Source organism: Myotis myotis, unplaced genomic scaffold (genome assembly GCF_014108235.1).
Source record: "Myotis myotis isolate mMyoMyo1 unplaced genomic scaffold, mMyoMyo1.p scaffold_m19_p_8, whole genome shotgun sequence".
Lineage (NCBI taxonomy): Eukaryota > Metazoa > Chordata > Mammalia > Chiroptera > Vespertilionidae > Myotis > Myotis myotis.
In genome coordinates, this window is record NW_023416390.1 from 36,710,407 (window position 1) to 36,737,483 (window position 27,077).

The 27,077-nt window shown below is 54.6% G+C and overlaps 1 protein-coding gene across 1 annotated transcript; it reads left to right on the top strand.

The window, feature by feature from the left end:
- On the top strand, positions 1-26,519 carry ANO7 (anoctamin 7). The gene is made up of 23 exons (XM_036319393.1): positions 1-112; positions 1,024-1,081; positions 5,386-5,528; positions 6,858-6,965; positions 7,635-7,771; positions 8,525-8,582; positions 9,352-9,462; positions 10,332-10,497; positions 10,986-11,076; positions 12,102-12,198; positions 13,317-13,460; positions 13,527-13,664; positions 14,310-14,408; positions 14,512-14,614; positions 15,561-15,672; positions 15,945-15,999; positions 17,279-17,376; positions 18,391-18,536; positions 19,597-19,802; positions 19,913-20,055; positions 24,489-24,579; positions 25,033-25,152; positions 25,273-26,519. The coding sequence occupies exons 1-23, from the start codon at positions 8-10 to the stop codon at positions 25,387-25,389; spliced, it is 2,646 nt and encodes an 881-aa protein (XP_036175286.1). The 5' UTR covers positions 1-7; the 3' UTR covers positions 25,390-26,519.
- The last annotated feature ends 558 nt before the right edge of the window (positions 26,520-27,077 follow it).

Consider the following 27,077-nt stretch of genomic DNA (forward strand, 5'->3'; position numbering starts at 1 on the left):
GAGTGGGATGCTGCGGAGGCGGGCCCCAGAGGAGGACAGTGCTGTCCTGATCAACATGGCCCCGGGGATGGAGAAGGGGGACTCTTACGGAAGCACAGCCAACACCTCACAGGTAACTCTCCATCACCAGGGACCTCGGGTACAGGAGGCCCAGCACAGCCCTTTGGCTCCCCGCCCTGGGCTTCAGGCCATGGTCTAAGGTGGATACTGGAGGGTCTCTGGGCCCCCAGCCCAGAATGGACACAGGGACTCTGTGGACAATGGCTTGCGCTGGCCCCAAGCCCCTGTGGTGGATGCTTCCTGGAGACGCCAAGCCCTCACTTGTTGCATGGACCTCCAGTGTCCCCAAGCTGCCTGGGAAGAGGGAGGTGTCACAGTTAGGTGCTGCCTGCCTCGCTGACCCCTGGGATGGCTAGATGAGGCCACTCAGGCGGAGGAGGGGGCAGGGTCAGATCCCATCAGCATGGAGGAGAGAGAGGGGGACACTGGGCTCCCATTCCTGGCCCTGGGGGCAGGGGGGTTACGGACACCCTGAGTGAGGCTGTTGGGAGGATTCCTGGTCCTCCTGGGCTTCGTGTCTGCCTCCAGGTGCTGCCCATCCCACCCTCACAGCTGAGAGCAGACACGGGCCCCTTCCTGCTGCCCCACAATACAGTGTCTGGGGATGGGGGACACAAGGCCTCATTCACCAGAACAGGATTCCACCCTCTGGGCACATGACCATCTATGGCCATCCACAGGCCACTTACAGGGCAGCCCAACTCCCCTCTAGCCCCTGGAGCCAGCAGGGTGGGCACCCTGGGTACTGGCATGCTGCCTGCAACCTGACCCTTGACCACAGCCCATGCCTACTGCACAGAAGCCAGTGGAGGGCAGGAAGGGTGTGGGCTGCCTCATCCTGAATGTGCCTATGGGCCCCCTGCCCATACCCAATAGTGTCTCCCTCCATTCGGCCTTCCGTGTTCCTGGGTTGTCTAGGGCAGGGTGGGGGTGTGTTCTCACTGTGAGGTGCTTTCCTTCCAGCCCGATGGACACCAGGCGGCCACTTGCAGGGTGGGGAACCCTGCCAAGCCCCAGATCGGTGAGCCCTTCCCAGTATCTGCCAGCTGTTCCTGTGTTGGTCCTGGGGGTGGGAACACAGATGGGCACCCCCAGGTGGTAGGAGAAGGACAGCAGGTCTGGGTCACCATCCTTTGTGACCAGGCTGCCCCTCCCCACCCCAGCTCTGGTGCCAATTGCTGTGCTGGGAAATGGGGTGTGGGCCCCATGGTGAGCAGAACACAGTCTAGGGCAGTGATGGCGAACCTGACACGCGTGTCAGAGGTGACACGCGAACTCATTTTTTTGGTTGATTTTTCTTTGTTAAATGGAATTTAAATATATAAAATAATATAAAATAATAATATATAAAATAATATATAATAATAATATAATAATATATCAAAAATATAAGTCTTTGTTTTACTATGGTTGCAAATATCAAAAACTTTCTATATGTGACACAGCACCAGAGTTAAGTTAGGGTTTTTCAAAATGCTGACACGCCGAGCTCAAAAGGTTCGCCATCACTGGTCTAGGGCACAGCAGGAAAGGGGGTTCCTACTGAGGGTTTGGAGCTGAGAGAGCTCTAGAGGGCAGAGTGGAGGCCCATCTCCCTCCTGCTCTGGACTCAGGACAGCTTGGAGTCACCTCAGATTCTTTTTATTTTTAATTGATTTTTAGAGAGAGGGGAAAGGAGAGGAAGAGAGAGAGATAGAGAAACATCGATGTGAGAGTGGAATATTGATCAGCTGCCTCCTGCACATCCCCAATGGGGATCAAGCCCACAACCGGGGCATGTGCCTGACCAGAAATCGAACCAGCAACATTTTGGTGCACAGGACAATGCCCAAAAAACACCAGCCAGGGCTCACCTCAGATTCTTATCTGTTGTACCTCATAGCTTTTCCACCTTCTCCTCACCCCACCCTCACTGCTCCTGTCTGCCCCAAGCCACCATCATCTCTGAGAGGACTGCACCCCACTGGGCACACCCACCTGCCCCTGCCCTCCATGCAGCAAAGATCCTTGTTAATGTGCCCTCAGCCCCCACCCACTTACAACAACGACAAAAACAGGAAATACCAAGTGTTGGTAAGGATGCAGATAAATTAGAACCCTGGCAACTGCTAGTGGGAATGTGAAATGGTGCAGCCCCTGTGGGGAACAGTATGGAGGTTTCTCAAAAAATTATGCCCTGACTGGTTTGGCTCAGTGGATGGAGCGTCGGCCTGCGGACTGAGGGGTCCCAGGTTCGATTCTGGTCAAGGGCATGTACCTTGGTTGCAGGCACATCCCCAGTGGGGGGTGTGCAGGAGGCAGCTGATCAATGTTTCTCTGTCATCGATGTTTCTGACTCCCTATCCTTCTCCCTTCCTCTCTGTAAAAAATCAATAAAATACATTTTTAAAAATTTAAACATAGAGTTACCATGTGGCCCAGCAACCCCACTTCTGGAGAGACCCAAAAGAATTAATGATGAACATTTAGGTTGTCTCCATTTGAGGGGAGTGGGAGCTATTGTGATAACTTCTTGGTGGACATTCCCGAACACGATTTTGCGTAGTCATAAGTGTTCATCTTTGAGTGGAATTGCCAGGTCGTATGGTGACTCAATGTTTAACATTTTGAAGAGCTGCCGAACTGTTTTACAAAGTGACAGCCCGTTTTACAAACCATCGGCAATGTGCAAGGCTTCCAGTTTCTCCACGTCCTGTCCAGCACTTACTGTCTGTCTTGATGACAGTCATTCCAGTGGGTGTGAAGTGGCATCTCTATGTGGCTCATGTTTGTAATTTCCTAATGACTCATGATATTGAGCATCTCTTCATAGGCTTATTGGCCATTTGTATGTCTTCTTTAGAGAAATGTCTATTCAAAATCTTTGCCCATTTTAAAATTGGGTTCCTTGCCTTCTTATAAAGTTGTAAAAGTTCTTTATGTATTCTGGATACAAGACCCTTAACAGAACACTATTTACAAGTATGTTTTTCTTCCATTCTGTGCGTTGCCTTTTTACTTTCCTGCCACTGTCCTTTGAAGCATATAGGTTGTTCATTTTGACAAAGTCCATCTTATTAATATTCTCTTTTATTGCTGTGCTTTTGATGTCGTATCTAAGAATCCAGGTCATGAGGATTTATCTCTATATTTTCTCCTGAGTCTTATTATCATTTCATTCTTTTCTAAATATATTTTTACTGATTTCAGAGAGGAAAGGAGAGGAAGAGATAGAAACATCAATGATGAGAGAGAATCATTGATTGGCTGCCTCCTGCATGCTCTACACGGGATGGAGCCCACAACCCGGGCATGTGCTCTGTCTGACTGGGAGTCAAACTGTGACCTCTTGGCTCATGGGTCAATGCTCAACCACTGAGCAATACCGGTGAGGCCAACTCTGTTCTTTTTCAATATTCTGGATCTCATGTGTTTCCACAGGAAGTTCAAACTTGTAAATTTTGGGGGGGGGGGGGAGAAATCCAGTTGTGGGTTTGATAGGAATTAAGCCTGTAAATCAGTTTGCTATCCTGGCAAGGTTGTCTTCTTCACATGCAACTCACGCACAAGGGATGCTTCACATTTATTTAACTTGTCTTCAATGTATTTCAACATTAGGTAGTTTTCAATGTATAATTCTTGCACATTTTTTAAATTTGTTCCTTTTTTGGTGCTGTTGTATATGGAATTGTTGTTGTAAATGGAATTGTTTTTCTTCATTTCATTTTTGGCTTGTTTATTACTAATATATGGAAATATAATTGATTTTTTAAAAATTTATTTTAGAGAGGAAGGGAGAGGGAGAAAGAGAAAAAAGAGCATAGATGTGAGAGAAAAACATTGATCAGTTGTCTCCCATATGCACCCTGACTGGGGATTGAACCCACAACCTGGGTATGTGTGCTGACCAGCATCATGATGCTTCAGTGCATGGACAACACTCCAAACAACTGAGCCACACTGGCCAGGGCTACAGTTGAAATTTATATGTTGATTTTGTATCTAACACCTTCTCAAACCTGTTATTAGTTCTAATAGTTTCTGTAGTGAATTCCTTTGGAATATCTATATACAAGATCATGTCCTCTGTAAATAGGTCATTTTACTTTCACATTTAACTGCTTACCCTTTGCAGTGTATTCATTCTTCTTGCTCATCTGCATTTCCATCTGAGAGTATCGTCTTTGGCCTCAAGGACTTCCTCCCGTGTTTCCTGTAGAGCAGGTGCGCTGAACTTCATTTCCCAGATTTTGATTGAGGATGTTTTCATTTAGCCTCATCTCTGAAGAACATTTCTACAGAATAAGAATTCCAGTGTTCCGTATTTTCCCCAGCACTTTAAACATGCTATTCTATCGTCCTTTGGCTTCCATGGTTTCTGTTGAGAAATTGGGTGTCCATACTCTTATTGTTCCCTGAAATATAATGGTTTGTTTTTTTCCCTCTTTCTCTGTAGTGCACAGCAAAGACACGCTGTCCATGGTTTTTCTAGCTGGAGTTTCTTTATCCTGCTTGGGGATCACTGAGATGTTTTATTCTTTGTATTGATTTTTGTGCCGTGCCAGCACGGCCATGGGTGAACCTGGGGGGCGGGGGGGGGGCGGTGGTGAAGGATTAGAAAAGACAGACAAAAGAAGAAAGCTGGGGCTGGGTGGGACGCTGCCCTCTCTGATGGAGAGACAGCGTCACGGCCTGCAAACCGAGTCTTTATTTTATAGCCAGATTCCACGAGGCAAAGTAAGGGCATGGTCAAGATGTTTACAACGTTCTCGTGGGTTTCGAATCTACTCAGTTACATGCACCTGATCAAGCTTTGTTTACTCGCTGCACTTCCACAGCCTATATCACTTAACCACCTGGGAGCCGCTCTCCACAATTTTTTTTCATCAGATTTAAAAATTCTTTTTTAAAAAAAATATATTTTATTGATTTTTTACAGAGAGGAAGGGAGAGAGATAGAGAGCTAGAAACATCGATCAGCTGCCTCCTGCACACCTCCCACCAGGGATGTGCCCACAACCAAGGTACATGCCCTTGACCGGAATCGAACCGGGACTTTTCAGTCTGCAGGCCGATGCTCTATCCACTGACCCAAACCGGTTACGGCAGATTTAAAAATTCTTGACCATTTTTCTTTAAAAAGTGCTTCTTCCTACTCTCTCTCTCTGGTTCTCAGATCATATGTGTTGGGCCCTTTAACCATGACCACATCCTCTTGTATAGAGGGGTAGGCCAGTGTCCAAGTGCTTGACTCCTACTTCCTTCCCACCCAGTACCTGGTGTCCCAGCTGGGAGACTGGCATCCCTGAGCCTGTCCTCCCTGCTTCTGTCCCTGTTGCTTCCCAGCAGACTTTGTCCTTGTTTGGGAAGAAGACCTGAGGCTGGGTCAGCATCAGGACAGTGCCACCCAGGACAAGAGAGACACACACAGGGCCTGGCGGGAGACCTTCCTGGATAACCTTCGTGTGGCTGGCCTGCATGTGGACCAGGTACAGGGGTTGGTTGCGGGCAGGGCCCTCGGCTCTGCATCCACTAGGCTTGGGGGAATGACAACAAATCAAGCCCAGAGTTGTACTAGATGGCCCTCCCCTCAGGTTAAATATCAACCCATCGTAGCACACAAGCTCACTCACAGAAGCCAGAGCCCTTCAGGTTCACCAGAAAACTCAGGAGCTATCTCCTCCATCCAATTGCCTCACCTCCAACATTAGGGCTTCTGTCTAGATGTGACATTTGTAAATACAATTCTTATGTAATTATAACTCTTGTGTGCTTAAAGGTACGCATCAGTCCTTTCACGGGTACGATGTCAGTTACAATAGTTGGTCCCACTTCAGTTGCAGGGAGTATGAGAAGCAGGAAGGAGCTGTGTGGTGCTGGTGTGCAGGGGGGGCAGGCAGGCAGTGAGTGGGGCTCGGAGCAGTGGGGACTGGGATGCAGAACTCTGGTTCCATCTCATCACTGCCCCCATCCCGGGTCCCTCTGCACGTCTCCCGCATTGTCTGACCTGCTTTCTGACCCCAAGAGCAGGCTCTGCTGTTCAGTGTGTCTTCCCCAGCCCCAGAGTATTCAATCCTGAGCTTCATGTTAATCTTGTTCTTGTGTTTCTTTACCGTGTGAGCACATTTTACGTTGCTAAACAATGCAGCTTTGTTTCTGTTTGAACTTGATAAGATGGAGTTGTGTTCCGTGTGACTCTTCCTAACGTCATGCATGTGAGACCCGCCTGCATCACTGGTGCAGCGGCTGCCAGGTCACTGCATAGAGCACCTGCAGGTGACTCCGCTGTGTTAGAGTCATTGCCTACTTGAGTCAGGGGAGCAGGGCTGCGTGGGCAGTACTCTGAGCTCAGGTCTTGGGGTGGGTTTGCTCATCACTGGGGGTATGGCTGGCATCGGCCCTAGTAGCTTGGTGTCCTCTGTCTGTCGCTGATTGCCTGATTTCCAGACAGGGGCAGGCACCCTGTGCTTGGCTTTCAGAGGCGCTGTCACTTATCAAATAGTTTTAAAACCATGGCTGGTTGGTTGTTAACATGGCTACAGAAACATCTGCCTTTTCCTAAAAGTGTGAATGGACACACACACACACACACACACACACAAGGGCACACACCTTTGTGTGCACACACACACCGACACCCACACATGTATGCACACATGCACGTGCACGCACACACACTGTGTACAAATATTCACCCACATGTGCACCCATACAAACATGCACCCATGTGTGTACACATGTACATACATGCACACTGCAAACATGTGCACACGTACACAGGGCACCCTCAGGCTCTGACAGAGCCCTGGTCCCCACAGCATCATGTACAGGATGAGGACAGCGCTGTGCACTACATCCTCCTCAGCGCCCCCTGGGCCGTGCTCTGCTACTACGCGGAAGACCTGCGCCTGAAGCTGCCCCTGCAGGTACCCGGGAGTGCATGACATGCAGAGAAGGCCTGGAGGTCCCCCCAGTCCAGGGTTACTCATGACTGCACCCCATGTGCTGGGTGCAGTGTCCATTGCTGACAACCTGAGGCTCCCCATTTTGTCCTCAAAGGTCCCTCCTAGCGGCCATCACTGTTCTCCAGGAAGCCTTATTAGGCAGACAGGTGGGGTGGTCATACCCCACAACCATGGCTGCTCTGGGGAGGTGGGGAGGTATGGGCAGTGTGTGCAGCAACCATGGCTTAGTCTAACCACCTGGGCCCTCCAGCTCCTGACCCCCACCAGGCTGCCCATTGAAGACCACTGCAGGAGGGGGAGGGGTAGCCTGAGGACACAGTGTGAAGAGGCAGCAGGTGACCTCCGGATGATGTGCCTGGGGGCTGCTCTGCCACCTACTCTGGCTCCCTTTGATCATTATGGCATTTGGTAGACAAAGGGACATGTGACCATCTGAACCTCCCTACCATGAAACCTGGGCCTCAGCTGGACCAGCTGAGCCCCCTAGCACCCAGGACCGAGACAGGAAGGGGCTTGCCCGTTCCCTGGCTGAGCCCTTTCACTGTTGCTCAGTTTGCAAATCTACACACCCCACCCCGCCACGTGGCATCGTGCTCAGGGGTGGGAGGAACAAGTGATGATCCTTTCCAGGAGCTGCCCAACCAGGCCTGCAACTGGTCGGCCAGCCTGCTGCAGTGGCTGGGCATCCCCAATGTCCTGCTGGAGGACGTGCCCGATGTGCCCCCCGAGTGTTACTCCTGCCAGTTCAAAGTGAGCAAGCTGTCGAGGTGAGAGACAGTGGCCCTGCTGTGCCCGCAGGACAGCTTCACACGGTGCCCAGGGCTGGGGGACACAGCCAGGGATGCGTGCATGAGAGGTCAACGAGTGACAGATCTAAACCTCCAGAACCTTCTCCTTTCTGGAGCTTTTTAACCAGGGAGCGTGAGTGGCAGGTGGGCAAGTTTCTGTGCACGTCCACTTCAGTCAGGACAGGCAGGTTGTGCTGCAGACAAACATTCCCCAAACCTCAGTTGCTGGCCACACGGCCCATTTCCGACTCAATGACATGTCCATGGTGGGCGGCGGGGTCTCTCAGGCCCAGGTGGCTGGAGGCCCTCCTCTCACAAACAAGGCAGAAGATGGTCGTGGTCAGTCCTCACTGGCTGCTGGTGGCACCTCTCCTGTGTGCGTGTGTCACATGGCACACCTATGTTTGGTGCTCCAATGCACATGGAAGCCACGGGCTCCCTGGTGACCCTGGGGCTTTCACACTGCCCTGCCCTCTGCCAGCCACTGTCCCGGATGGAGGATGTCTATGACTTCTGGGCAATGTTCTGTGACCTCCTGCCTCCAGGAAGGAAAAGACAAAAATGGGACTTGATCCTGCGTTGGGGGTGGAGCGTGGGGTGGGGGTGGAAAGGGGATGGTGGCTGTTCCCCAGTGTGTGAGGAGAAAGCATGAGTGTGGTCAGTGTGTGTGTGTGTGTGTGTGTGTGTGTCCCTGCCTTTGTGGACTCTTCTGCACTTTTCACCTGCCCACAGGTTCCTCAGGAGTGATGACCAGGACACCTTCTTCACCTGCACCAACAGGCACCAGATCGTGAGTGGGGGACCCCACTGCAGTCCCCACACCCTGACCCGGCTCAAAGGAGCCTGAGGTCGGGACACGGGAAAGCTCTCCTGTGATTGGAGCACTGAGGCCAGGGCTGGGGGCTGGGGGCTGGAGACTTAGGGGTGCCCCCTCATTGAACTCCGTTGGGGCCCTGCTCAGTGCCCCCATGGGAGCCCCCAGGGCTCAGGATGGATATCTGGTTATGAACTTGTGGGACAGACAGCCACGGCTACTGACCCTGGTGGATGTGGGTCCTGCTGGTCAGTGAGGAAGAGAGCCGAGGGTCAGAGTATCATGCCTGAGAAGGGTGGGCTGAGCCAGCCACTCCGGCGTCTGTGACAGGAAGAGGCTTTGGACAGGCCTGCCTAGGCCACCTTCTGCTGGCCACCAAAGGGGCAGAGCCCACGCCTGACACAGCCGTCCAACTGGAGGCTGACCCTGCCCAGAGCAAGGTCCAGGGCTGGCTGTGCACAGCCAGGACCTGGAGTCAAATCCAAGCCCAACTCCCGTGCGCCCACAATCTGGCCCAGGTCTTGTGATTGTACAGTGGAGAGTTACCGTCCCACCTCAGGGGTGTGGGGTGTATGAGCCGGGGACAGGAGGAAGATCGGGGTGCACAAAGTGTTCTCTTCATTTGTTACCAGAGGCTGTGGGAGGCTGTCCATGGGCTCAGCCCCAAGATGGGAGGGCCAGGATGTCCCTACCCTGCCATCACATGACAGGTGACCAGTGCCCTTCCCCACCCCACCATCCCCAGCTATTTGAGATCCTGGCCAAGACCCTGTACGGCCATGAGAAGAAAGGTCTGTTTGGGATCGACCAGCTGCTGTCCCAGGGCGTCTTCAAGGCGGCCTTCCCCCTGCATGAGGTGAGACCTGGGGGCTGGAGAGGCTGTGGTGGGGGTCTCAGACCCAGGCATGGGCTGAGTTCCTAGATGAGGGGGTCTTGCTGTCACCTGTTGGGTCAGCTGTAGCCAGACAGGAAGCCTGTAATGTAACCAGGCCATGCTGCTGTTCAAGGTCCTGGGCAGCCAGGCACTGCCCTCTCAGCACATGAGAGGCCCAACAGCTGCATCTTCGTAGGGGAGACAGTGAGGTCCCCTGTGCTCCCCAAATCTGGGTAAACTGAACAGGGGAGGGGCGCTCACCATCGTCCCGACAAAATGTCCACCGAGGTCTGGAGGCTGTTTATGCCCCTCACACCCGCAGCTGCCCACCGAATTCAGAGCTGCAGGAAGGGGCAGCAGGGTGGAGGGCAGGGGCAGGCCTGCAGCTGCTGTGTGAGGTACCGAGGGGCCACCTGAGGACATGCAGTGGAATGGCCAGCTCCACTTTGGCTGTGGGGCGTCCCTCTTCCCGCCTCTGGCCAGAGCACAGGACGCACAGCGCCTGGCACAGCCGGCCTCACTTGCCTGGTGCTCGGGGGGTAGCAGAGCCCCAGGCTGCAGAAGCCCACCCAGAGATGCCAATCCATCCTGGACCACAGCCGCAGCTCCTCCTGGACGCAGACCCCCGAACTCCTGGGATGCCGAGGTGCCCAGCTCAGATGCCTTTCCCGGAGAGGCCTTCCTAGATGCCCCCGGGACCCAAACATAACTCTGTCATCCTCGAGCAGCAACCCTGCGTCCAGGACACCAGGCACGTGGCCTTGCCCAGCGCTGAAGGCCTACACTTAGAATAAGGCCCGGTAGGATGCCCAGACCAGCCTGAGTCCCGCCCACTGGCTTCTCGTCCCCAGGGCCCCTTCACAACACCCCCTGAGGGCCCGTGGGCCCCTGGCCTCAACCAGCGGCAGGTCCTGTTCCAGTACTGGGCCCGCTGGCGCAAGTGGCACAAGTACCAGCCTCTGGACCACGTGCGCAGGTACTTCGGGGAGAAGGTGGCCCTCTACTTCGCCTGGCTGGGTAAGTCCCACCCACTGCCCCTTGGGGCCTCCTGGGTCCCCGACTTTAGTCTTCAGGGTAATAGTCTCCAAGAGGGGAGCGAGCACAGGGGCTGGGCTGCCAGCATGCTGATCCCTCCTTGGCCAACACAGCCACTGGCCCAGGGTGTCTTAACACCCCAGTGAGGGGCTGGGAACCCCCTCCTGCAGGTGGGCCTCCCCACTCCAGCCACCAGACCCGGCCCATGAGGCCTTGGTCATGTGGTGGGGGCTGCAGAGCTCAGGACAGAGGCTAGGACAAAGGGGCTGCCAGGGGGAACCTCTGAGGACTGTCCCCTTCATGAGTGCCTTCCAGATAGCCCCAAACCCTGCTGGTTGGAGGTGGGTCTCTGGGGGACAACTGTGTCTGTGCAGACCCCCACCCGGCACTCAGCCCAGCGCTGGGTGCACAGACCCATCATGGTTGCTGACAGCTGGCTCCTGGGGCCCCTACCTGGCTCCCCTCTGCAGGGTTCTACACAGGCTGGCTCCTGCCAGCAGCCGTGGTGGGCACGCTGGTATTCCTGGTGGGCTGTTTCATGGTGTTCTCAGACACACCCACGTAAGTGCCCTCTCCCCTCAGCTCCCAGGCCTCACCCTGTGTCTCCGGGGAGGGTGGAAGGGGAACCCCCACCTGCCAGACCCTGTGCAGAGCTGGGGATGGAGGTGAACATGAGCACCTCCCGCCTTCCTGGATGTCAGAGGGCCCATGGATCTGGCTGGAGGGATGACAGGTAGATAGGGGTGCTCCAGGACTGACCATCGGACAGGTGTGACCTCAGACTGACACAGGTGAACAGGTGTGCTCCCACACTGATACGTGTGCTCCAGACTGACACAGGTAGACAGGTGTGCCCCTAGAATGACAGGTAGACAGGTATGCTTCCAGGATGACACAGGTAGACAGGTGTGTTTCCAGAATGACACAGGTGAACAGGTGTGTTCCCACACTGATATGTGTGCTCCAGACTGACACAGGTAGACAGGTATGCTTCCAGGATGACACAGGTAGACAGGTGTGCCCCTAGAACAGCCGTGGGCAAACTACGGCCCGCGGGCCGGATCCGGCCCGTTTGAAATGAATAAAACTAAAAAAAAAAAAAAGACCGTATCCTTTTATGTAATGATGTTTACTTTGAATTTATATTAGCTCACACAAACACTCCATCCATGCTTTTGTTCCGGCCCTCCGGTCCAGTTTAAGAACCCATTGTGGCCCTCGAGTCAAAAAGTTTGCCCACCCATGCCCTAGAATGACACAGGTGGACAGGTGTGTTTCCAGGATGACACAGGTGGACAGGTGTGTTTCCAGAATGACACAGGTGGACAGGTGTGCTCCCAGACTAATTGTATTGGTACCCCTGTTTCTTGGAATAGTGTAAGCTTTTCTTTTAATAAACAAAAGACAGGGCTTGAATTTTACTTTATTATGGAGCTGAAATTTCAAAGAGTTATCTCAAAAATTATCATTGCATATATTTTAAAGAAATGCTGGGCCTGGCAAGGGCAGTGGTGGGAGGGAGAGGACAAGGGGCAGACCAGGTGGGAAGGGGTCCCCGTGCTCCAGCACCCCCTTCCACTCTGAAGGCAGGAGCTGTGCAGCAGCGCCGATAGCTTCCAGATGTGCCCACTCTGCCTCAACTGCCCCTTCTGGCTGCTCTCCAGCGCCTGCGCCCTGGTCCAGGTACGAGGAAGGGTGGGCGAAGGGAGGAAGGCAGCTCCCTGGGTCCTGGTCCTGCCCCCGCTGTGACCCCAGCTCTGTGGTGATGTCTGCACCTGGCATGGGGTTGGGACTGGTGCGCCCCTTGGCGGAGTGCCTGCACCAGTTGGTGCCCAGCGGTGGGCCCTTACTCTTATTGCTGTTATTGTCTGTAGCTGACCAAGAGGAACCAGAGGACCCCCCAAGGCAGGCATAGCTGAGCCCCCAGCTTAAGAGGTGGGGACAGGTAGCCCCTCGGAGGCCTTGGGCCCGGTGGGCCCCCACAGCAGCCCAGCACACTGGTGTGTTAGCTTTTCCTTGTGGCCTCACCTGCAGCCCCCACACACCGGGCTTGGAGCTCTTGGTGCATTGTTGGGGCCCAGACCAGACACACCTTTGACACACTCCTGGAATCCGTCTGTACCGTTTCCTGGGGCTGCTCTAACGCGTTCCTGTTCTTGAAACAACAGGAATTACTTTCCCAAAGCTCAGAGGCCAGAAGTCCAAACTCCGGGTGTTAGCAAGGCTGGCTTCCCCTGGCCTGTTCCCTGCCTTGCTCTTACTTCTGGTGGCTGCACCACCCCAACTTCTGCCTCTGTGTTCACGTGGCCTTTCCCTCTGGGCACCTGTGCCTATCCCCCTTCTCCTGTCACAAGGATTTATCACTGGGCTCAGGGGCCCCTAAACGAGGGTACTTTCATGTAGAGACCCCCACCTTAATTACACACACAAAGGCCCTTGTTCCAAATAAGCTTACCTTCCAGGTGGGGGCCACAAACCAATCCACTACAGTCCACCCTCTGGCCCCCAAAACATCAAGTTCGTGCAAAATACAGTCACTCCAGCCCAACATCCCCAAAGTTTTAAACTCAAGTCCAAAAATCTCCCAAATATCAACAGCTCAAAAATCTCACCTACATCACCTAAGTCGTTATGGGGGAGACTCGGGTGTGGCCACCCTGGGGTAACATCCCGCTATCTGCTGCCCCATGCCGGGGAACGAGTCGCCTGCTTGCACAATACGATACGCTGCTCAAGGGAGAAACTGAGGCCCAGAGGGGCCAGCAGTCGAAGCGAGTGTGAACCACGTGCCCCGCCCGCAGGCCGGCCGGCTCTTCGACCACGGCGGCACCGTCTTCTTCAGCGTGTTCATGGCCCTGTGGGCGGTGCTGCTCCTGGAGTACTGGAAACGGAAGAGCGCCATGCTGGCCTACCGCTGGGGCTGCTTCGACTACGAGGACATCGAGGTGGGTCGGTCCCCAGACCGTGGCCGCTGCCCATGAGGCCGCCACTAAGCATTGGCTTCCTTCCAGGAGAGGCCGCGGCCCCAGTTTGCCGCCTCGGCCCCCACGACAGCCCTGAACCCCATCACCGGCGAGGAGGAGCCCTACTTCCCCAAGAGGAGCCGTATGCGCCGTGTGCTGGCCGGCTCCGTGCTGGTGCTGATGATGGTGAGGGTCCTGCCATCCTCCCTCCCTTCACGCCCCTTCTCCTGAGCTGCTGGGGGCAGCTGTTGTCCCCCGTACTCCTGGGACCCGGAAGACACTCGCTGCTGCAGAAAGGCCCTCGTGTGCCTGGGCTCCAGAGAAGGGGCCCAGCTCAGGGGCCAGGGCAGGGGGTCTGGGTTGTAAGACGTGAGTGTGTGTGGGCAGGGACTCCCAGAATGTTTCCCCACGGATGTGGGCTTGGGGCATCTTTCAAGCATGGGGGGGGCGGGGGGAATCCCAGCAGTGGGTTCCTCCAGCCAAAGGGGCTCCCTAGCATGACCCTCCCTTCCCCTCCCCTTCCAAGATGGCAGGAATTCCCAAGTTTTGGCCGGTGGGAGAGCAGGGTGGGGGGCCAGATGGTTGATTCTCAGCACTTGGGACCAAGAACAACGCACAGTGGCTCCCTTGACATCCGGATATCGCCCACCTGTAATTCTAAATGGCCTTCCAGCCCCCTCCCTCCCAGCCCCCCATCCTGCCTCCCTGTCCCTCCAACAACCCACTGGAAGAAGCACGGAGCACAGCCAGGCCTATAAGTGGGGGCTGTGGCCTGAGGGCGCTGGAGTACCAGGCCTAGGTGTGGGGGCTCACGCACTTGGTCACCCATAGGTGGCAGTGGTGGTCATGTGCCTCGTGTCCATCATCCTGTACCGCGCCATCATGGCCATCCTGGTGTCCAGGTCGAACAACACCCTCCTGGCAGCCTGGGTGAGCCTCCACTGCCTGCTCCTGCGGGGGGGGGGGGGAGTGGGGGGGCGGGATGGCTCGGGACCACCCCCAGCGCCAGCTCTGATCCACCACCTGTCACCAGGCTTCTCGCATTGCCAGCCTCACAGGCTCCGTGGTGAACCTGGTCATCATCCTTGTCCTCTCCAAGATCTACGTGGCCCTGGCCCACATCCTGACAAGATGGGGTGAGTGGCCAGGCTGAGTGCTGACTCAGGACCATCCCAGCCCTGCTGCCCGAGACAGAACACACTTCCTTGCAGATCGCAGGGTCCTCCAGTCTGAATGAGGCACAGATGGGATGTGAGACCCGCCCCCAACTGTGAGCAGTACCTGAGGGTGGAGACAGGAGGGTCCTCTGGGGCACCCAGGCCTTGCCCTGCTGCTGGGGTGCCCTTACCCCACCCCCACCCCGTGCACAGGACCGTTCGAAGCTGAGCTCCCCTGGGACGGTCTGCCCAGCTCAGGCCCCCCTGTGTGCCCCTGCTCTCTCAGTGTAGGAGAGATAACTAGAGGTGGCTGCAGAGTGAACTCCTTCCTTCTCCTCTGCCCGCCCCCACTGCCTGCCTCTCCCCCCACTTTCTCTACTCTCCCATTTCCTAAAGGCAAACGCCAATGAACCAATTCATTCATTCCACACATTGTCTATTAGCAGCCCTGGTCTAGGAGTGGGACAGAGAGCTCAGTGTCCACCTGGGGGGAGCCTTCGGGTGGGCAGATGTCCCAGGGAGCCCCCACCGTGTTCCTGCAACAGCAGGGCCATGTGCATCCCGTTTCCGGCCTCAGGTGTCCCCTCCAATTCACCTTTTATGCCCCGACCTCTGTCTCAGCACCGGCTTTCCAGGCACGGTCACCCCAGCCTCAGACTGTCACTCCACTCGGCCTCTGGCTACTCTCTGTGCCCTGCCATTTCACCCTCAGCATTGCTGTGGCTTATCACCTGCCAGCTCTTCCTGCACCAACATAACGTTTTTAGATGATTTTGAAATTAGAACTTGAGGAAAGCTGCCCTTTGCCCCCTTCCTGAACGAGTGTCTGTCCAATATCTGGGCAACACGGCTTTCCTCACTCCCTGGACGGGTGAGGTGGTTACAGGGCTGGGCTGTGGGGGACTGAGTGAGCCTCTCTGCCCAGAAATGCACCGGACGCAGACCAGGTTTGAGGACGCCTTCACCCTCAAGGTGTTCATCTTCCAGTTCGTCAACTTCTATTCCTCGCCCATCTACATCGGCTTCTTCAAGGGCAGGTCAGCACGGCTTCCCCTGGCCGCACCTCACCCCGAGCCCTGCTCTTGCGCCAAACCATGTGGCCCCAGAGGCTCAGGGAGGGTGGGGATGACAGTCCAGGGTGGGGACAACAGCTGTCCTGGCTCAGGGCCTCAGAGCAAAGCTGGGCTCCAGGTCCACCTTGAGGTTCCTGCAGGTCCGGTGTGTGCAGCAAGGGAGATAGTGGGGGGAGAGGGAGGGGCAGCTGATGGCACCTCCTCACTTGCAACCTCAGGACCTCCATTTCCTCTAGGTTTGTGGGGTACCCGGGCAGCTACCACACCTTGTTTGGGGTTCGCAATGAGGAGGTAAGTGTGTAGGGACAGACACCCACAGGTCCTGCCCCCTAACCTCTATCAGAATGTTAATCTGCAGGGATTCTTTCTGCCCTCCCCCCTCACAGTTGCAACTGCCCCAGGACCCCCACAGCAGGCTCTTCATAGCATTCTCAGACCCCCACCTGGAGCAGCACCCACACAACACAATCGTGTCCTCATGTGTCACCCTTTCCCCACGCTGACCTGACTTGTGAATCAAGTCAGAGTGGGGAAAGGGTGACACTTCCACTGCCCAGAGCTCCGCTGGGAACATAGAGGCTGGTGACTCTCCCAGGGCTCGGGGCCCACTGTGGGCACCGGGGCTTGCCCTCCCCCACCCTCATAGACACTGACGAAAGCCCCTTGAGATCCCCAGGCATCTGGCTCCTCACTGGCTGAGGGCACAGCCTGGGAGGAGCTGGAACAGTGCACAGGCTGGGCCAGGGCGGCGGGGCTCCAACTGCTCCACCGAGTGCCTCACCTGGAAGACCCTCTCCTCTCTGGCCAGAAGGGCTCCCTCGTTCCCATGGGTCTGTTCTGTGACCCAACCCCACTGCCTGCAAAGTGGCCAACCCCGAGGAACAGTCTAGCTTCACATGAGAGGGAGGGGCTTTTCAGGGACTGGGCAGCTGGGACCCCAACTCAGGGGGCTTTTGGTCACCAGTGGGAAAAGTTCCCAACGCACACTGGCTTAATGAAAACAGAGTTCCTTCCCGTCAGCTCCTATAATGAAGCCGGTCAGGCCCTGTGGGCTCAGGTGGGGCTGGGTGCAGGCGTCTGAACAATGCTGCCCTACTTCCCCAGCACTGGCCTTGTGCTCGGTCAGGTTCTCCCAACCCCTGGGAGGGCCAACATCCCAACAGTACAGGCCGACGCCCTCTTGCTTGCGACCCCTGTGCAAGGTATGCTGTCTCAGGAGCCCCCCCTCAAAGCCCCCGTGCACCTCTCACTGGCTGGAATTGCTGAGGGACCTACATAGTGGGTCCTCCCTGGAGCCACAGGGCCAGCATCAGCCTCATACCATGTGGGTCTCCAAAGAAAATCTGGGTGCCTTGCAGCAGTGGCCCTGGTCATTCCCACGCACCGTCCACCAGGTGGACCTTGGGGAGACAGTGGGGGGGCTTCGGTGAGGTCTGGGGGGGGAGTCTGTGCAATCCATGGCATATCTGAAGGGGAGAGGGACATGGCAAAGGCCACCTTTCAGGGTTAGAGGAGGTTGGGTGGGGAGGAGACCCCCGCCCCTGCACTAACCTGGAGCTTGGCTGTGCAGTGTGCGGCAGGAGGCTGTCTCATCGAGCTGGCTCAGGAGCTCCTGGTCATCATGGTGGGCAAGCAAATCATCAATAATGTGCAGGAGATTCTCGTCCCGTGAGTCCCCCACTTGTCCTGGGCAGCATCCAGGGACCCTGGGACTGGGACTGTCTGGGGCAGTAGCACCAGCCCAGTCCCAACCTGGAAAAGAGGTGGAGGGAAGCCAGGTGGGCCCCTCCTGGACCTGGCTGTCTCACCTGCAGGGGAGGGGAGGGTCTGCCCTGCCATCTACCCCATGGGCTCTGTGACACCCGCAACCTGTGGTTGCTGTGTCAGCATATTGAGTTCTTTTGTCCTGGCCAGCTTTGTTGAGGGAGGAGGCCCATCCTTTCTGCAGCACCCCCAGCCAAGGCAGCACCAGAGGGGGGTCCAGGCGAGGCCCCCAGCCTCAGGTTCCCTGCCACTGAGGTCCTTTCTCCCCAATGCTACCCCCACTGGCACCACTGTGCTTCCCATCCAAGCAACTGGAATCCCTCCCAGGCAAGAGCCCTTGCAATGACTGCCCAAGGCTGGGCCCAACCTGGACATCTTGCCATCTCTCCCGCACACCCGATCTCCCACAGACAGCATGGACTCCCCTGGGCACCTCGAACTGTAGCTGTGGGACCTTAGCCAGCCCATGCCTCTCTTTGGGTGCAGTCAGTGCTGTGCAGCTGAATTCCAGGAGATCATGTGTTTGGGGTGTAGTTGGTGCCTGGAGGGGCTGGATGCGTGCTGACAACGCCACATACACCCATTCCCCTACATATGACAAAGTAACAAGCACACATGCCCCCATTGACACAGCGACGTCCTCATCTGCTCACTTCCACCTGGACATACCTCTTGGCACCTCTTTGCATGTCCCAGGAGGAACCCATCCCCCCCAAAGCTTTCATGAACAATGGGCACTGCAGGGGAGCTGGGGGAGGGGCTACCCCCAGAGGAGGCAGATGCGCTTGAGGGTTCTACAAGGCCTGGCCAGCCTGCTGTGCCGGTCCCAGGGTCCAGACCCTCTCCCTGCTGCCTTCAAACTGCAGAGCAACCAGCTGGAGGAGCAAAAGCTATTTTCCTGGGTGTTTCCACCTCCAGGAAGCTCACAGGCTGGTGGCAGAAGTTCCGGCTTCGCTCCAAGAAGAGGAAGGTGGGGGCTTCAGCTGCTGCCAGCCAGACGCCCTGGGAGGCAGACTATGAGCTCCTGCCCTGTGAGGGCCTATTTGATGAGTACCTCGAAATGGGTAGGTGCCCCTGGGGGCCTCCAGCCTCAACATTCCTCTGTCTCCCTTGAAACATGATGTGGGTGGGGACAGAGGGTCCCTAGTGGAGCCAAGCCTACAAAGGATCCCGAAAGGACTTGGGATCGCAGTGGGGAGTGCCCCAGAAAGGCAGGCTGGAGATGAGAAGGGACAGCGCCCTGGGCACAGAGGTTGCGAAGAGGACTGGGGCAGTTGATGGAGCTCTCCTGGAGTGGCCTTAATCCCCCACCCCAGTAGGCATCTGCTAGATCCTCCTGTAGGAGCTAGGAAGGAATCTGGGTGCTCAGGAGACCAGGCACTAGGGGTAGGACAACTGCCCCTGAGAGTAAGGCTGCACCTGGGAGGCGACTGGCCTCAGGTCCCCTGACCAATGGAGTCCCATATGGGAGTTGATTCCAGAAAATTTCTTGATGCCCACACTCTTTGCCAGACCCTCAACTGTGCCCTCTCCAGGTGGTGGCCCGTGCCTGTACTCACTTCCTGCATGGGATGGTGCTCTTTTGGAGGACAGGATGTTTGTCCCAGCAGCCCAAGTCTTACTCTGAGATCATGGCACACTTCAATGGAAAGTGTTGCATCTGAGTCAAACACATCACTGAGCTCCCTGGCAGCCACAGCAAATGGGGCGATAGTAGTTGCATCGGTCCCTGGACAAGAGGGAGCAGACAGTTCACGTGCATTTTCATGATAATGTGTGAGTGGGGTTGACCTTGTGTGGCCCTACGCCACTGGACAGCAGGCAATGGGACCAAGGCTCTTCTTAGTATTTTACAGAGGAGCCAGCTGCTCCGAGAGGGGTAAATGGAGAAGGCCGGCCTAAAATCTACTCCCTTTCCTGCCAGAAGCCCACAGGGGAGGAGAGAGAATCCCAGACCTCAGGGAGCCCCGGGAGGCCCATGCCCCTCGTGCAGCTCTGTGGAGCAGTTAGGGGCAGTCAGGGAGGCTTCCTGGGAGCAGGGGCCCTGGTGCTAAGCCTAGGAAATGAATCAGAGCAGAAGCTGGCGGGCGGGGACAGGGCCTGCGGTGACACCTACGCCCACAGTGCTGCAGTTCGGCTTCGTCACCATCTTCGTGGCTGCCTGTCCGCTGGCGCCGCTCTTCGCGCTGCTCAACAACTGGGTGGAGATCCGCCTGGACGCGCGCAAGTTCGTGTGCGAGCGCCGGCGCCCAGTGGCCGAGCGCGCGCAGGATGTGGGCATCTGGTTCTCCATCCTGGCTGGCATCACGCACCTGGCGGTCATCAGCAACGTGAGCGCTGGGTCGGGGGAGGTCAGGGAGGTTGTGAGGGGCGGGGCTCCCCGGGGCGGGGCTCGCCCGGGGCGGGTGGGATTGGCCCAAGCTGACGGCCCGGCGCCCAGGCCTTGCTGCTGGCCTTCTCCTCCGATTTCCTGCCGCGCACCTATTACCGTTGGACCCGCACCGGTGACCTGCGCGGCTTCGTCAACTTCACACTGGCGCGCGCCCCGCCGGCCTTCACCGCCGCGCACAACCGCACGTGCAGGTGAGGCCGCCAGGTGAGGGGCGGGCAGGTCAGGGCTGTGGACTGGCTGGAAGGGGAGTTCCCCGGGATAGGAGACCGGTCCTGAGAACGGGGCGAACAGAGAGGCGTGGCCCCCCCCCCCCCCCCCCCCCCCCCCGAGCCCTGCGCTTCCTGCCTTAAACAAGCCACGGGCTGTAGGACTCCGGGGACACGGGGAGGGGACTGTGATTGCCCATCCTCCTCATCCCCCGGGTAGGGGGTTTGGGGGGTGGTGGGGGGGGGGATCGGTTACAGCTGACACTCCAACAACCCCGGGTTGAATTTTTGGAAAATCTGAGCATATGACCCCCACAGTTGAAGCTCGTGTTGTTCAAGGGTCAACTTATAGTTCCCTTAAAAAATATATATATATATATTAGAGGCCCGGTGCACAAAAATTTGTGCACTCCGGGGGGGGGGGGTCCCCTCAGCCCGGCCTGTGCCCTCTCGCAGTCTGGGACCCCTCGGGAGATAACGACCTGCTGGCTTAGGCCTGCTCCCGGGTGGCAGAGGGCAGGCCCAATCCCTAGGTGCAGCCCCTGGTCGGGCTCAGAGCAGGGCTGATTGGGAGGTTGTGATGCCACCCTCAGTCACGCTCAGGGTAGGGCCAATTGGGGGGTTGGGGCACCGCCCCCTGTCACACTCAAGGCAGGGTCGATGGGGAGGTTGCGGCGCCACCCTGTCACCCACAGAGCAGGGCCGATCAGGGGGTTGGGGCGCCGTCACTCTCACACTCAGGGCAGGGCCGATGGGGAGGTTATGGCTCTACCCCGCACACACAGAGCAGGGCCCGTGGGGGGGCGGGTTGGGGAGCTCCCCCCTATCAGGCACAGAGCAGGGCTGCTCAGGGGGTTGTGGCCCTGCCCCCTGTCACACACAGAGCCGCAGGGCGATCAGGGGGTTTGGGCGCTGCCCCCTGTCACGCTGATCCCGGTGCTGGGAGGCATATTACCCTTTTACTATATAGGGTAGAGGCCTGGTGCACGGTTGGGTGCCGGCTGGTTTGCCCTGAAGGGTGTCCTGGATCAGGGTGGAGGTCCCCACTGGGGTGCCTGGCCAGTCTGGGTGAGGGGCTGAGGGCTGTTTTCAGGCTAGGGGTGACTGAAGCTCCCAACCGCTCCTTTTTTTCTTTTTTTTAATTTTTATTCTGGGCCAGCTTTACCTTGAGGCTTGGCTCCAGCTCTTAGGCCTCTGGCTGAAAGTAGGTTTCTGGCCTTTGCTTACAATGTTGGGATTCTGCTGGCTGAAGCCCAGTGGTATTTGTTACAATGTTTCTTAAACTGCCCGCTCAGAGGCCTCTAACAAATGATCCTCCGTCACTGAGGCAAGCAAGCCTCATGTTAGTTTCAAGCTGCCTGGCTGCCAGCCGCCATCTTGGCTGACAGTTAATTTGCATATCTCGCTAATTAGCCAATGAAAAGGGTAGCGGTCGTACGCCAATTACCACGTTTCTCTTTTATTAGTGTAGATATTGATTTCAGAGAGGAAGGAAGAGGGAGAGAGACAGAAACATCAATGATGAGAATAATGAGAGGGAATCATTGATCAGCTGCCTCCTGCACCCCCCCTCCTTGCCCACTGGGGGTTGAGCCCCCAACCTGGGCATGTGCCCTTGACCAGAATAGATCCCAGGACCCTTCAGTCCGCAGGCCACTGCTCTACCACTGAGCCAAACCATCTAGGGCTATAGTTCCCTTTTTTCTAGGTCATTTTCAGTCAATTTTGGTAGTTTCGTTTCGTCTTTACAGAAAACTCAGCTAAACTTTAAAAGTGACACAGTCCTGGCCACATTGGCTCAGTAGAGCATTGGCCTGCCGACCTAAGGGTCAAGGGTTCAACTCCCGGTCAAGGGCAAGGTTGCAGGTTCCCCAGTGTGCTTGCCCACATGTGTGTGTGTGTGGGGGCGGGGGGGGGGGGGGAGCAACCAAACGATGTGTCACTCTCCCATTGATGTTTCTCTCTCTCTCTTCCCACCTCCCCCCACTCCCCCCTTTCACTCTTGCCAGAAATCAATGGAAAAATTATCCTTGGATGAGAATTTAAAAATTTTTTTTAAAAAGTAACACAAATTTACTCATAATATTCTCTTAGGTTTTCTTCTGTTTTTGTAGTTATGGCTGCATTTTCTTTCCAGATATAGTTTGTGTCTTTTCCTTTCTCTTAAAAGTCAATTTTCTGGAGTTGAAACCTTAGCTCATTCATTTTTAGTATTTCTTGGGTTTTAATAAACAAATTAATGTCTATAAATGTACTTGAATATATATATCCCTTACAAGTCACTTTCCATTAGGGCTGATAACATATCTGTTCTCCTTCAGTTCTAAATATTTCATAACTTCCATTGTGATTTTCTTATTTATCCATGAGTTATTTGGGAGAGTAAGTTCTCAAACAGCCTTTTTGTAAAAAAATTATTTCAGAGAGGAAGGGAGAGGGAGAGAGAGAGTGAAACATCAGTGATGAGAGAGATTCAATTGGCTGCTTCCTGCACGCCCCCTACTGGGGATTGAACCCACAACCCAAGCACGTGCCCCTGACTGAAACCGAACCTTGGACCCTTCAGTCCGCAGGCAGACACTCTATCCATTGAGCCAAACTGGCCAGGGCCAGCCTTTTTTTAAAATTGAATTATACTTGACATACAATATTATGTTAGTTTCAGGTCAGTATTTTTATACACCATGATAAATCTAGCTATCAAGTGTAACAATAATATTGTTATTACAATATTATTGACTATATTCCCTACAGTGCATGTACAATAAATTCCTGTGACTTATTTATTTTAGAGCTGAAAGTTTGTACCTCTTAATCCCCTTCATCTGTTTTACCCATCCTCCCACCCTCCTCTCCTTTGGCAACCAACAGTTTGTTCTCTGAATCAGAGTCTGTTTCCATTTTGCTGTTTTGTTCTTTAGATTCCATAAATAAGTAAAATCATATGGTATTTGTCTTTCTCTGCCTGACTTATTTCACTTAGCATAATACCCTTTAGATCCACCCATACAAAATCTGTTTGCTACTCAAAAACAAAGGTCATTGCCCGACCAGTGTGGCTCAGTGGTTGAACATTGACCAAGAGGTCATGGTTCGAATCCTGGTCAGGGCACATGCTTGATTCCCGGTGTGGGGCATACAGTAGGCAGCCAATCAATGATTCTCTCTCATCATTGATGTTTCTCTCTCCCTCTCCCTTCCTCTCTGAAATTTATAATATATATATATGTAATAATTATATATATATATATATATATATATATATATATATATATATATGTAATTGATTCTGATTTACTTGGAGGGCAGAGAACCTGAAGAGTTGATATGTAAATCTCTCACATTGTTGAGGCTTCTTCATGATCTGGTCACAATGGGTTTTGCATATATTTCAGGTGAACTTGAAAACATATTTTTTTCACTGTTAATTTTGGAGCAAGTTTCTTTATATACTAGTAGGCCAGACTTCTTAATTTTATTGTTCGGATTTTCATCTCCCCCTTTTCCCTGCTTATTCTATCAGATTCTAATAGAGGTGAATTAAAGCTTTTCAGTCTTTTCAGGTAGTTCTGTCAGGTTTTGCCTTATGTATTTTGAGGTTCTTAGTTGCGTACAAGTTCATATTTGTCATCTCTTTTGAGTGGATACTTTCTCCATTTATTCTTTTTTTCTTTATTGTTTTATTTAAAATATGTTTTCATTGATTTTAGAGAGAGAGGAAAGGAGAGGGAAACAGAGATAGAAACCTCAATGAGAGATGAGAAACATCATCGATAAGCTGTCTCCTGCATGTTCCCTGCTGGGGACTGAGCCTGCAACCTGGGCATATGCCCTGAGCAGGAATCAAACCAGCAATCTCTTGGTGTATGGGTCAGTGCTCAACCACTGAGCAACACCAGCTGGTCTTTCTCCATTATTCTTTTTCCTTTTTATTCCTCTTCTACTTCCTGATGAATTAGTGTTCTGTATTTTTTCTCTTTACACTCATTTGGAACTGATGCTGTATATTTTTATTATTTTAGGGACTACCCTTATATTTTTAGCATACAATCTTAACTATACACTTTTCTAACAAATCCTGAAGGAATTTATTTTTGTCTCATTTCCTTGTGTGTGACAAGGATCTTCATGTGCTTTACCACAACCTATTGAGCACCCATCAGTCTATCTTATTGTTCTACAGTTTTAATTTTACTATTAAAAACACACAGAAACAGTTTGTCATTTGTTAATCACATCTATTTGGGGTATTAACTTATGTGGCTACAGTAGTGGGCCCAGATTAGCCTAGTGGGGGAATGGGATAACCTAGTTCATCCTCTCAGAGGCCCAGAATTTTAGCATCAGGGAGGCCAAAGGTGGAGATGCCAAGAAGTCATCTGCCGCGATCCCCACACCGAGTCCCATATTTCCTGCAGGTATCGGGCATTCAGGGAAGATGATGGGCATTATTCTGGGACCTACTGGAACCTTCTGGCTATCCGCCTGGCCTTTGTCATTGTGTTTGAGGTAGCTGGGGCACCACCAGACCCTCTGTTGGCTTCTTCTTGGCCTTAGCATGATTCCCCCACCCTCATGCTTTGCCTAATCTCACCATGTGGTTTGGGGGGTTGGTGTGTCCAAAGGAATAGAGCCCTGGTCTTACCGCTCTGTCACTGTGGTCGAATCACAGTTCCTCTCTGCATCAGTTCTCCATCTGGAGAAGGGAGCAATCCCTGCTTAGCCTGTCACAGGGATGTGCGGACATCAGGATGCTCTGGGCACCGTGTAGTGTCCCAGGGAAGCTACATGGGGCCACGGAAGCAGGGGGTGGTCTCTGGGGCCATGACACTGCTGCTTTTCAGTTCACCCACACCTGGGAAGCAGGTGTCCACACCTGGGCCCATGAAGGCCACTCTGGGCACTTGTTTTACCATTGGGTAGGGTGCCCTCTCCCATGGCTGGTCCTGTCCCCTCTCCCAGCATGTGGTGTTCTCCATCGGCCGGATCCTCGACCTCCTGGTACCTGACATCCCTGAGTCTGTGCAGATCAAGGTGAAGCGGGAATACTACCTGGCCAAGCAGGCGCTGGCTGAGAACGAGGTGAGCCCCCACCCACAGCCCTCGTGCGCCCACTGTGGAGTGGCCCCAACCAGGTACTTGCTGCCAAGCAGGCCAGAGTGCATTTAATCACACTCTCCTCGGCCACCCTCCTGGACACAGGCTCTCTTGGGGACGAATGGAGCCAAGGACGATCAGCCCTCAGCCTCAGAGGAGAGTCTGGGCCCACAGCCTAGACGACCAGAAGCCAGCCGGGCCTCGCCAACCCCTTCCCTCTAAGGTCGCAGGGATCATGTTGGGGGCTGAGGGGCCTGGAGTCAGACCCACCTGGAGTGCAGAGCCCTCACGCCCTGGAGATGAGAGGTCTCCTCCTCTCCTTCCCCTCCTCAGCTGCCTTGGGCCCCTGCTCCTGCCCCCTGCCTCCCAGGTCCTGGTTGCAGCCCCCACTGGCCACCCCTTTGGAGTACCCAAAGCCAGGCGACTATAGCAGGGGAACCTGGTGGGCTGGGGCATGCCTCCACCATCTCCCTCCCAGCCCCATGAGCCAGTATCCTCTCCTCACACTCCCCCAGGGGCAGAATGGCTCCACCCTGAGACTTGTTCCTGTCACCCCCACCCGCCTCTGGGCACACTGCCTACTCCCCTACATCTTTACTCAGAGCTGTGGCCCTTCCAGGCCTCAACCCTCCACTTCGTGCCATCCTGGGTCCCTGCACCCACGGCCCCCCTGCCTCTCCCTGCTCACTTCCTACTTGCCCATCAGCCCTCACATGACTCATCTGCCAATCCAGCCAGTGGACTCTGGGTCCTGTGTCCTCTCTGGTGTTTTGATCCTGCTGTCCTTGGAATGATGGAATGACCCCTCTCTAGGCCCACCTGGTTACACAGAGTCCTGCCTGCCCCCCAGCACTCTATGTTCCAGGTCACAACCTGGAGTCAGCTCAACCCCTCAGCCACTTTTTCCGCTCCCCATTCCTAGCCAAGGGCTCCTGATTCTGTCACCATTTCTTGAACCTGGTGCCCCCTTTCACTCCCAGCCACTATGAGTGGCCTCTCAGGCTAAAAAGCTGTACTGCCCAGCTCCCTCCCAGATTACAGCCTGAGGCTGAGGAAGGTTTGGAAGAAGACTCAATTTTATTCCCTGACCTGTGAAACACTAGAGTTTCCTGTATGTTTACACGTGATCATCTCCAAAGTTGGGAGCACCTTAGTACATCCAGTTGGACCTTGTCCACTGACCAGCTTGTGAACCCCCTTCCACATCCTCCTTCCGTTAACTCAGTTAACCGCTGTGCCCATGCGTGACTCCACCACGGGGTGCCTGCCCTTGGCTGTGCACTCCCTGCTGGGTGTGTGGGTTTTCTCCACCTGTACCTTGTAATTCATGCTGGAATAAACCTCCCAAAGTACTATGCGCACCACTGGCTTCCTCGGGGCACACTCCTAGACGCGCTGTCAAACTTCCTCCAGAAGGGCCCATCGATACCTCTCTGCACAGCATTCTTGCCAATGTGGTGCCATTAAAAACCCACCACTCTGGTCTCAGGCAGCACTGTGTGCACTGCAGGCAGCGTTTCCGAATGAGGTGAGCAAAGGTGCCATTGGCACTGCTTTTGGGCATCACTCATTCATCCACTTTGAGAAAAGGGACCGTCCTTGGAGCAGCAGAGCCGCCCAGTGGTGAGGCCAAATGGTTCCATTATGCAGTGTCCTCACAACATCCACAAGTACGTCCTTCCAGTGGTTGCGTTATTGCTTTCTCAAACTCTGTTATTTTAGAGTAAATCTATTGAACATAAGAAAATACTTGAGCCTTAACTCAGGTTTTCTTGAAGCGAACACACACATTGTAGTCAGCATGTCAATCTAGACAGCCTATCATCGGCCTAGTGCCTGGCATGGACCCTCCCACCTAACCCCTTCCCACCCAGAGTGGCCACCACCTTGGACTCTAATGCAGTGGAACC